At 40.6% G+C, this 11,732-nt stretch overlaps 2 protein-coding genes across 2 annotated transcripts; one reads left to right on the top strand and one right to left on the bottom strand.

The window, feature by feature from the left end:
- The first annotated feature begins 4,136 nt into the window (after positions 1-4,136).
- Positions 4,137-10,240, top strand: taf5 (TAF5 RNA polymerase II, TATA box binding protein (TBP)-associated factor). The gene is made up of 11 exons (XM_039799762.1): positions 4,137-4,554; positions 5,287-5,515; positions 5,641-5,956; positions 6,068-6,231; positions 6,618-6,753; positions 6,853-6,973; positions 7,074-7,203; positions 8,128-8,292; positions 8,387-8,564; positions 9,233-9,410; positions 9,667-10,240. Exons 1-11 carry the CDS (start codon positions 4,137-4,139, stop codon positions 9,879-9,881), a joined length of 2,250 nt encoding a protein of 749 aa, XP_039655696.1. The 3' UTR covers positions 9,882-10,240.
- A 2-nt stretch (positions 10,241-10,242) lies between these two features.
- Positions 10,243-11,660, bottom strand: atp5md (ATP synthase membrane subunit k). The gene is made up of 4 exons (XM_039799883.1): positions 11,536-11,660; positions 10,661-10,765; positions 10,468-10,561; positions 10,243-10,361 (listed from the first exon to the last, which is right to left on the bottom strand). Exons 2-3 carry the CDS (start codon positions 10,745-10,747, stop codon positions 10,472-10,474), a joined length of 177 nt encoding a protein of 58 aa, XP_039655817.1. The 5' UTR covers positions 10,748-10,765; positions 11,536-11,660; the 3' UTR covers positions 10,243-10,361; positions 10,468-10,471.
- Between the last annotated feature and the right edge of the window lie 72 nt (positions 11,661-11,732).

Below are 11,732 nucleotides of genomic sequence, written 5' to 3'. Positions count from 1 at the left end.
CATTTTTTCCCTCACTCTCACCCTCCCCCTTTTGCTTCTCTTAGGGCATTTTCCACCTCTTCTGAGAGTCACCCCTCATGAATTATTTACTTGTGCATCTCAGTGAGTGATCTTGCTGCATTCCCTGACCGTTTACTGCTGAAAGATAGACAGGTGGTGGTTTCTGAAAAGTAAGAAGTCCTTTAAATGTGTAGGTACAGTAAGTGTCACAGATTGTCTGCTTCACACGCTCGCTCTCTTCTAACACCGTCATAAGAAAGTGAGGACGGACAAACACAGCGAGCCAGACAAGCATCATTTGAGTGGTAAATATATACAGTATGTGAATATGTATAAGAAGGCATTCAAGGTATAGTTGTCATCTTATAAGGGTATTCTTATAATGTTAGGCCATTCAAAAGAAGACATTCTGTTACAGAGATGGTGAATATATTTCAAGTAATCAGCAGATGCAGCTCAACTGCACCATTTCTCATAGCTGGGAAAAACCTACCCTACACGTGCATGCATTAAAAAGACAACACTGATAGCTAGAAACCTGCCACGCCCCACTCTGCACTCCCAGGACTACACCACTCTCTGTTACCTCACACACAAACACGCACATACACACTTTCCTGCAAAGCAAGGCTTTTTTAACAATATTTTTTTTTTCTTCACTACAGCAAATGCCCCGGACAATCGTAAAAGTGATATCAAAGTAATATAAATCCAACTTCTGAAATTTTTATTTGCTGCTCTCTTCTTTCACAGTTGGGCTAATGCCACCAATACCAAAACCTTTCCTCCAATCTCATCAGAGGACAATTTTATTGGCACATAAGCACAACAGCTTGAGGGGACATCCATAAAGCGCATTAACGCTGTAACCACATTAACGCTGTAACCACAAAGCAAAAGCCTTTTCATTTAAATCAGTGATGCATGTTAGTGGTCATCAGCACCAGACTGGTTAGTACCATGTAAATAAACCAAGTAGCATACAGGAATGGCAACAATTGACATGACAACGACATAGACGTGAACATTGTTTAATGTTCAAACATGCGTTACAGTGATTTTCTAATGTTTGGATGACATACTATTTTATTGGTGCCTTTTTCTTTTAGGGTCTTTTTGTCTGCTGCTACAGAGCTGTCTGGGTGATGCCACACCCTGCTCCCTCTCTTAACAGAGACAGAGAGGGGGGGTTGGTGGGAGAGTCTTCCAGCTTCTGCACAGACCGAGAGGAAGTGAGAAAAGCCATCACTGAGGTGTGAAAGGAGAATCCAACTGAATATATGTCTTTCCCCACCTAACTCGGCCATTTCATTACTATTGTGAACATCATGTGAGCAGTTTTACTTAAATGAAATATCAGGGAACACACATATATACATACATAAATTTTTTGGGATCTGCATGCAGTCTGTACAGACATCCCGTGCTGCGCTCCTGAGAGGCCTTCCACCTCTTCACACACAAACACACACACACACACACGGTTTATGGGTTTGAATTGTCTGTAATAACATTTCATTTCACCATTTAATATTAGAGGGGGAGAGAGCCACTTCATTTACTGACATCTAACACAAGTGGATGAAATCAAATGTACTCAGGAGAAAGTATAGCAAAATTACATTGCAGGAATACTCCATTAAAAGTAAAAGTATTTATGAAAATATCATAGCAGGAAATTGTAATAACAGTAGTTACTGTGAATAATGATCCCTTTAAAGGTGTAAAATTATGCTTTATTGTGTAAGCAGCATTATAACGTTCAGATGACCCAGGTGGCACTAAATGCATCACATTTTATGAGCTTGTGTGCAAATGAAGCTAACAGCAATCAGATAAATGTAGAAGTAAAAAAAAGTACAATATTTCAATAGTGGAGTAGAAGTATATGTTAATTTATAAATTGTCCACCTCAAAATCTCGTAATCTATCTCACTGAAACAATTCAATCCTCGAGTACCAGTTTACTGCCGCATGTAATCTCTCAGTTTTCTTTCATTTCAATGTCAACACTGAAGGGCTGCCATGAAGCATTAAAGCAGCCAGAAGAGATTGATTTTTCTTTCATTATTCCATCATTTCAAAATAAAAGCACTTCAACACAACAGTGAAGTTATTCTATTCAAATACAAAAGCACACATCAGTGGTACCTTTATGGTAGTGCAGGAGCTGGACATTGCAATAATTTGATGCAGTGCAGCAGACTGTGTAAATTACTATTTGAAGGGAACAGTTATAGATCTAAAATCAATAACCTTTAGCCTGACACACATGTTTCAGCCGTGGTCATCTGCATATTTGTCAGGTAAGAGAGAAGGTGAATACAACAAAAGCTATATTAAGCATGTAAAATTGCTGATCGTATTATACCACATACATTGTCATTGCCATTCAGTGACACCAAAAAAAAGACATGTTACAATGAGCCTGCACTGGTGACCACGCCCTGAGCTGCTGATGTTAATGTGTAATATGGGTTTTATCTCCTACACCCACCAACCAACCCCACCCCCATCTCTCCTCCACATGGAGTTACACCACCGCAATGTTATACAACGCCCTGCTGCTTCTGCTGTGATCCCTTCTCCTTCTGTTGTCCCACCCCTCACTATGGTCCTTAGTCTGCACGATAAACCTGCTGCTGAGTTATCACTCTTATGATATCCAGTGTGGATGAGCCGGGGCATGGAGAGAAAAGCTTCTATAAGTGCATCTGAGCTTGCGAGAAATAAGTTAGTCAAAGGTTAGAACACATATGTACAGATATTATAATCGATGAGGTGTTATAATCAAGACAGATATTGAGCAAAATACTGTACAGAAGAGATTCGAAACAAATGAGAAATGCTGCCAGTGAGTGAACACAACTCGTTTGAAAATAAAATAAAATTTCTGTTCTGATTTTCTACAGACAGTCTGTAGAAGTTCTGATTTTCTACAGACAGTCTCCTAGAAATGAAAACAGATACTGTGCTGATCTGAAAGATGCACAGTCAGCGGTATATGAGTGTGTCTCTGACAGAGAGTTCAGAGAGGGAAGGTATGTTATTCTGTACTATATAGGCAGAAATCCAGCCTCAGCAAAATGCAAAGTGAGTACTGCTCATACTTGTATGTAGTATCAGTTTCTATTCCTCACTGCTACAAGTTGAATAATAAAACTTAATAACTTAATAAAACGCAAAGCTGGACTGAAAAAGTGTTAAGACAATTCTATTTCAGTAGTGTGTAGCCTATATCAAATAAAGGTGAAGATAGTTATAAAATCGTATTAGACTGTCAAGCACAGAAGAATATGTCATGAAAAAAAGCATGACCAAGCAGACAGGTTAGAAATACAGCAAATCTATTTCTCAAGTCTGAATATTTTTCTGTTTTTCTTACTCTTCTATGATAGAAAATTGAATATCTTTGAGTTTTTGACTATTGGTTGGACAAACCAAGACATACGAAGGTGTCACCATGGGCTCTACGAACATGTGATGTAAATTTGCTGACCTTTAATTGACAAAACAAATACTCGATTTATCAAGAAAATAATCAGTAGATTAATTGATAATGTAAATCATCTTTTTTATTCGTGGCTCTGTTTTTCTTTGCTTTTGTCCAAGGGATCCTATGGTTGGGACACTCAAAACTGGGCAGGGGTTGCGTGGGACCAAAGTGCCACCACCTGGTACAAAATGGTACATCTCTAATTACAAATAAAATATGCAATTCAGTTTAAAGTGCACACACAAACTTATGTATAAATAGAACTTCTTCACTTCTGAAAGAAAATGATAATTAGTGTTTAAATGCATACAGTTTACCTAAGCTTCAATAGAATGGAAATGACAACAGGTGCAATAGCTATGCATGGTACATATGCAAAAAGCTTATTTAGAAACTATTGGAGCAGAAATATAACCTGTTTTTGGGTTATAAATTAGGATTTAGTCCAATTTACCATGGATGTCGCAATTTACTCATAAACCACCAAATTCCATTGAGTTACAGCTGCTGGTGACGAGAGGCGGGACTTCTGCTCTACACAGGATGACGCTGCATCAATAAGCACCAATCAAGTGACCTGATTTTACACAGATCGTGTTTTCCGTTTTTAAACCTCGCACATGCGCATTTCATTTTTAAAATGGCGGCCGTACAAGGTGGTCTGGCCGACACGAACGAAGAAAAAGACATAAAAACAGAACCATCAAACGATGGCTTTGGAAATAATAATGCAAACGACGGAAGAGTGCTCTCTACGTCCCCCGGCTCCAGTGCTTCGGCTGGAATTAATAAATCTGCGGCAGGAGCCCCGGAGGACCAGCAGACGCTGCTGGCAGTCCTGCAATTCCTCAGGAAGAACAAACTGACCGAGTCCGTCGAAATTTTGCGTCGTGAAGCGGGACTACCGGAGGATTCACTGGAACTGAAGGGGGGTGATTCCTCCGGTGCAGGCTCGGGGGGTGCTGCGGGCAGTGGGGACAAAGAAGGCGGGGATGCGAGCTCTCTTCTCAGCCGGGTCACCAGCTCATCCTCGGCTGTAGCTCAGGCGCCAACTAAAGGTCCGATATAGAACTTGGCTACTGCTGTCGTTTTACTGTGTGAAACAATATTGCGTTTCCTGTTGATATAACATCCCCTACGAGTTAAAAGTATTTCCTCCGTGGATAACTATCACGTTTACGACTATAGAGTTACTACAATCGTGCTATCAATGACCCAGAAATACACAAACTTCATTATGTCGATCCAGATCCTCTCTCCGAGGCTCAGTTAAGCTTTTAAAAAAAGTTCCACAAAGGTTGTGCGCATTTAAGGGATGCTTACATTATATTGTACAGGTGTTTTTTTTTATGTTTCTGGTCATTGAGTGTACAGTTTCTATGTTCACAAAGTTTCATTTGGCTTTAACGATGACAGTTTTTTTTTCAAGTTAAGCAATACAGTTAACTATTTTCCCATTTATATGAGCAAGTACCAGTATGCACTTTAGTTTAAGTGTAACCGCAAATAAAGATACAAAACAAAATGCCTGTCATAACAATGTTACAAAAAGTCTGACAAAATACTTTTTTCAACAGTTGGAGTTTTCTCAGTTGTCATGGAGTTGCCTTAGTTGTCATCATGTCATCTGTCAAGTTTAAAAGTTGTGTTATAAAGCCATTTTATTTATGTTATTCACCTAAATATCAGTTAAGGTAATCTTTAAAAGAAAAACTAAGACTAATACAATAAGCTGCAGTTAGCCGTTAACCTATAGAATGCACATCTCACTCAGACTTCTTCTGTAACAGCTGCTGGGGAGGATCAGCCAGATGTCAACGTGGTGCTGTCAGCTTACAACCAGCAGGGAGACCCTCCGCTGTACCAGGTTTACTACAGCGGCCTGAAGAAGTTCATAGAATCGGTTTTGGACTGTCACCGAGCAGAGCTGTCACAGCTCTTCTACCCGCTGTTTGTGCACATGTATCTGGAACTGGTGTACAACAATCACGAAAGTGAGGCCAAGGCGTTCTTCGAAAAGTGAGTTTCCTTGACATGATGTATGTCCTTCCAACTATAAACAGTTAACTTGATTTTGTTTTGGGTAGCATTAAATCCCGCACAGTTGAGAAACCCTACCCTTTTTTTGTTGCTCTCCATCCCAGGTTCAGTGGCGATCAAGAGTGTTACTACGAAGACGACTTGCGTATATTGTCCAGCCTGTCCAAGAGGGAGCACATGAGAGGCAACGAGACCCTGATGGACTTCCGCACCAGCAAGTTCGTCCTGCGTATCTCCCGTGACTCTTACCAGCTGCTGAAGAGGCACCTGCAGGAGCGTCAGAACAACCAGATCTGGAATATCATACAAGAGCACCTCTACATTGACATCTTTGATGGCATGCCACGCAGCAAGGGCCAGATTGATGCCATGTCCGGCAGCTTGGCAGGAGAGGGCAAACGAGAGGCCAATAAGGCTAAGGTTGGATTTATACACTGGCGCACGTATATGATGGCATCTTTGTTTTCTTTGTCTACCCGCGCTTTTTTTTAACAACTGTGACGCGTTCTTGTTTTATTATCATTCAATCAGGTTTACTACGGATTGCTGAAGGAACCGGAAATTGAGCTGCCTCTTGATGATGAGGACGAGGAGGCAGAGAATGAGGAGGGTAAACCCAAGAAGAAGAAACCCAAAAAGGACAGCATGGGCTCCAAGAGCAAGAAGCAGGATCCTAATGCACCTTCACAAACTAGGTAGAAATGTTTGATACACTGGTATATAGCTCTGTCTAAGCGAGTCCTGCTGGTCTCCATCACCTAACGTTGTACGGCCGGAACAGTATGATTCATTAGAAGTTAGATGCTGTGATCGGAGACATTTCAGTCGGAAAATGATCGCATTAATTCAAACTTTTAATTTGAAGGAAATTACTTATTAATACACAGTACGAGACAGTTAATATTGCTGTACTTGTAAAACGCCCAAGTCTCTACATATTTCAATGTTTAAAAGAGATATATATATATATATATATATATATATATATATATATACACACACACACATATTTTCAGTTATTAACTTGCAAGCTCAGTTTATGGACCCTGCAGTCAGTGACAGTTTTTTTTTTGTTATTCAGGATACCTCTTCCAGAACTGAAGGATTCAGACAAGCTGGACAAGATCATGTACATGAAGGAGGCCACCAAGAGGATCCGCCTGGGACCAGATAACCTGCCCTCCATCTGCTTCTACACTTTTCTCAATGCTTACCAGGTAATAACCCATAATAACCAAACAAGTGGTAGCGAGTGGACAGTTAGTTGTCAACGACAGGAGAATCATTTCACATGTTTCTCACCTTTTGCCCCGCAGGGTCTGACTGCAGTGGACTTCACCGATGACTCCAGCCTGGTCGCGGGAGGCTTCGCTGACTCCACAGTACGGGTGTGGAGTGTCACACCGAAAAAGCTCCGCAAGGTCAAGTCTGCAGCAGGTACGGTGCATGACTGTGACCCCTGATGAATGACTGTGACCACCGCATATTTTGACCTTATAACACAAGTAATTTTTTCCCCCCTCTTCTCTCTCTCAAGACTTGAATCTGATCGACAAAGAGTCAGACGATGTGCTGGAGAGGATCATGGATGAGAAGACGGCCAGTGAGTCAAAGATCCTCTATGGACACAGTGGCCCGGTGTATGGCATCAGCTTCAGCCCAGACAGGTATTAATCATTTCACTGTTCATTTTTGACAGCTTACATTATTATTGTCAGCCTATGCACTCACGTTAACAGTTAAAACCTTTTACAGTGGTGCTCATACGTTTATGAACCCATGCTAAAGTTGACTAAAAAGAGGAATAAAAAAATCATCTTTTGGAAACTGATCTTAATGCCTAATGCCTAAATTAAAAAAAATTGGAAAAATCCAACCTTTAAGGACACCAATTTTCTTTGTGAATGAATAATGTATCGTAAATGAATACATGTTCTTCCTTAAAATACAGGGGGCATAAGTAAGTACACCCCTATGTTAAATTCCAGCAGGCAGATTTTTATTTTTAAAGGCCAGTTATTTCATGGATCCAGGATACTATGCATCCTGATAAAGTTCCCTTGGCCTTTGGAATTAAAATAGCCCCACATCATCACATACCCTTCACCATACCTAGAGACTGACATGGTTTTATTTCAGTTAGCCTAATAGCTGGTTTGATTTGCATTGAGAGATGATTTTATGGAAAGTACCCCATGCCAATCTATGGGAATTTAACATAGGGGTGCACTTACTTATGCCCCCTGTATTTTAAGGAAGAACATTTATTTATTTACGATACATTATTCAGTCACAAAGAAAATTGGTGTCCTTAAAGGTTGGATTTTTCCTAATATTTTAATTAAGGCATTAAGATCAATTTCCAAAAGAAGATTTTTTTTTAGTCCTCTTTTTAGTCAACTTTAGCATGGGTTCATAAACTTATGAGCACCACTGTATAGGGACTTAAAAAAATATTAATTATGAGAAGTAGAGATCAAGAGTATTAAAACCAGGCACGTAGCGAAGAGACCCCTGACTACCCCTTTTTTATGCGTATCTAAACATAACACATAGGCAATTCCTGTTGACCTTCTCGTTTTACTTTTCAGAAACTACTTGTTGTCAAGTTCTGAAGATGGTACAGTCAGGCTATGGAGTCTACAAACATTTACATGTCTGGTGGGCTACAAAGGCCACAACTACCCAGTGTGGGACACCCACTTTTCCCCCCATGGGTACTATTTTGTCTCTGGGGGACATGACCGAGTTGCCCGGTAAGAAACTGTAACAGAGGAAAACACACTGTCGATACACAGCAGCACCTACAGATGTCCGTCATGGTCCTTTGTTGTGCTTTGTCTATAACAGTCTGTGGGCTACAGATCACTACCAGCCTCTGCGGATGTTTTCTGGTCACCTAGCTGATGTCACTTGCACCCGCTTCCACCCCAACTCTAATTATGTGGCCACAGGGTCTTCTGATCGCACCATCCGGCTCTGGGATGTCCTGAACGGAAACTGCGTCCGCATCTTCACCGGTCACAAGGTCAGACGAGTCACCATAGCAGGGCCCTGATCTGCGCTTTCCCATTCAGCTGTAGGGCTATGTCATGATCTAGCCAAATCTGTTGTCTAACAATTAACAAAATGATGTCATATTTTAGAAGATGTCGTTCATGTTACATTTAGTTTGGTATCTGCATAGTTGGGAATAAGTTAGTTTAGTTTGACACTTCACACACATCCAGCAAATATTGTGATGTGATTCCTATTATACATCAAAACTAGGTTGTGAATAAATTAAAAATAACCTTTTTTTTTTAAGATTATTTTTTGGGAATTTTTAGGCCTTCATTGACATGACAGCTGAAGAAATGAAAGGGGAGAAAGAGGGGGAATGACATGCAGCAAAGGGCCACAGGTCGGAGTCAAACCCAGGCCCGTTGGTCGAGAAGTAAACCTCTATATATGGGCGCCTGCTCTACCAACTGAGCTATCCGGGCGCCCTAACCTAGCCAATTTAACATTAAATAAACTGTCTACGTCATTTGTGTATGCTTGGAGCAACACATCTATAATTTCTGTTCAGAGAATTTTGTCTTTACACCCACAGCGTGAAAGGTGCTTAAGGTTCACAGATTCATACTGCAGCACAGCTAGCAGAATTTACTGTAGAGACCACTACTGAGCCAGTCTTTTAACTCTTTCTTCCAGGGTCCTATCCACACGCTGGCCTTTTCTCCCAATGGGAAGTTCTTGGCTTCCGGAGCCACTGATGGCAGAGTTCTTCTGTGGGACATTGGCCATGGGCTGATGATTGGAGAGCTTAAAGGCCACACAGATACCATCTACTCGCTCCGGTTCAGCAGAGACGGAGAGATCCTTGCCTCCGGTGGGTGACCTCCATCTCTTAATTTGACATCAGTTGAATATTTATTAACATACAGTTAAACTGAATGCATTTGCAGCCACATTTGTTGAACATAAAATCTCATTTAGAGAATGAAGCTTTCAAAAAAAAAAAAACATACCCCTGCAGTCTTTATACATATATTGGCTTCAATGTATTCAAATGAAGATTTGAGTGGACTTTCTGCAATTATACTACATTACACTTGCAGTGACAATGTTCATTGTTGTTATTCTAGGCTCAATGGACAACACGGTTCGTCTGTGGGATGCCATGAAAGCTTTTGATGATTTAGAGACCGATGATTTCACAGCGGCTACAGGACACGTCCATCTACAGGATAACTCCCAGGAGCTTCTGCTGGGCACCTACATGTCTAAATCTACACCCGTTATACACCTTCACTTCACCCGCAGGAACCTGCTGCTGGCCACCGGGGCCTACAATCCATGAGACATTGAATTATGAGAAATAATCTATAGAAGTTTAAAATTAAGCAAACGTCTAGTCCCCAAGATCCACAGGTGACTGAAGAGGTTTGTGGTGCAGTTGGAATAAAACCAAACTGTATTATCATCACCTCTGCCAAGAGACTGGCTGTGAATGAAGATACAACTTAAATTAGCCGACTTCTGTTCTGGCCATAAATGAAGCTGATCTACTGCAGATATCCCCTCGCCATGCCAAGTGCCATTGTTGATTGAGGACTGTTTTTTTTAAATCACTGCCATGATTACAGCTTGTTCAACACGTGGCTAACATTTCCGTATCTTAGTCTTTTATACTGGTGTAAATAAAACACACATTTTCTACGTTTTGGGCATACATTTTCTTTATTGTTAACATAGGGAAACCAAACACTCATTTTATTACAAGCATGTCCAGCTGCTTTCTCCACTCCCAGCTGTTATAAATGATGGTCAAAATAGACACCTGTAAGGAGACAATGGGGGCTTGGAGTTAATTGAATGGAGCAATACTTTTCTAAAATACAGCGAATTTGGAAACTAATAGGATGAAGAGACTTTATTGCACTTACATGATCACTTCTCTGTGACAGCGGCCTGTTTTTTGGGCTTCAATTTGAAGAAAAGGCCAATGGCTAGTATGCTGGCATATGTGGCCAAAACACACTAAAGAAAGAAAGAAAAAAAAAAAAAGGAGGCATGATGAGAAATTCATAGAGCGAGAGTATGCAAATCTTAATTAAAGTTAGGTTGCACACAACTCACATTCCTCCTTCCTGTGATTGTGTATGCGTTGAAGTACTTTGCGAATCCAGTGAACTGATGCTGGGTTCCTGCGTCGTGTCCTCCCATGATGGATTGTTAATGGTCCTGTAACAAGGAGAATAGAGGTGATTATAATCTGGTAGTCTGATTTTACAATCTTCTATGATAGCAATTCAAATAGCTTTGGGACAAAGTAGGACATTTGAAGACGTCACCTTGGGCACTATGATAACCAAGAAATAATCAGGACATTAAATTGATAATGAAAAAAATCCTACAACTAAGATGACCTTTAAGTTGTATTAGTCACACAGCATGGACCTTAGTTAATGCACGGTGTTGACAACTTGACAGGAAGGAGTGTGTGAAAACTAAGGCACGTTAACGTTATTAAAATACTTCAGGAAGCACTTCATTTTGACCCGCCGCACACAAAAACAACTTTCTTGCAATTGTAGCTAACGTTTCTACATTTAATAGCGTTATTACATAAGAGTGTGCAAGTGTATTGGTGGTTTGGCTTGACATGCTGCTTTCAAACATAAGAACATTTTTACTGTCAAGTTAACCCCCTTCAATTAAAAAACAGTGTTGCTGACAAATGCACTAAAAGTGGGCATTTTGGTCAGACTGACTTTCATCGGTCAGTAACCGCATAAGTTAGCTTGTTGGCTAGCGCACACACTAACGTTATTAGGGTTAACGTTAGCTTCCTAGGTTAGCCTGCTAACGTCAGTTTGTTTAATTTTCATACCGCTAGCTAAATATTACATTGTCACGCAGACGTTTAAAGACCATATGGATACGAACGCTACTCAGCATTCTTAAAACCAAAGTGAACGGGCTAATTTGTTTGTAAATGTGTTATGACTTACCTTTAATACTCGACCCCTGTGCAAGCAGAATGAGACAAGTGCCCTTCAGCAGAGAGAGGCCGCAATGCTAAATTCACTAGGAAATCCCGCCTACTCTAGCAATCCAAAACTGTGTCAGCATTGGTCCAAAGTAATGTCAATCAAATGTGGTCGTCCAAAACGACCACTGAATGGCTAATAATGGTGTCAATCATTCT

This window comes from Perca fluviatilis, chromosome 1 (assembly GCF_010015445.1).
Source record: "Perca fluviatilis chromosome 1, GENO_Pfluv_1.0, whole genome shotgun sequence".
Taxonomy (NCBI): domain Eukaryota; kingdom Metazoa; phylum Chordata; class Actinopteri; order Perciformes; family Percidae; genus Perca; species Perca fluviatilis.
This window is presented reverse-complemented; position numbering and strand designations above follow the sequence as displayed.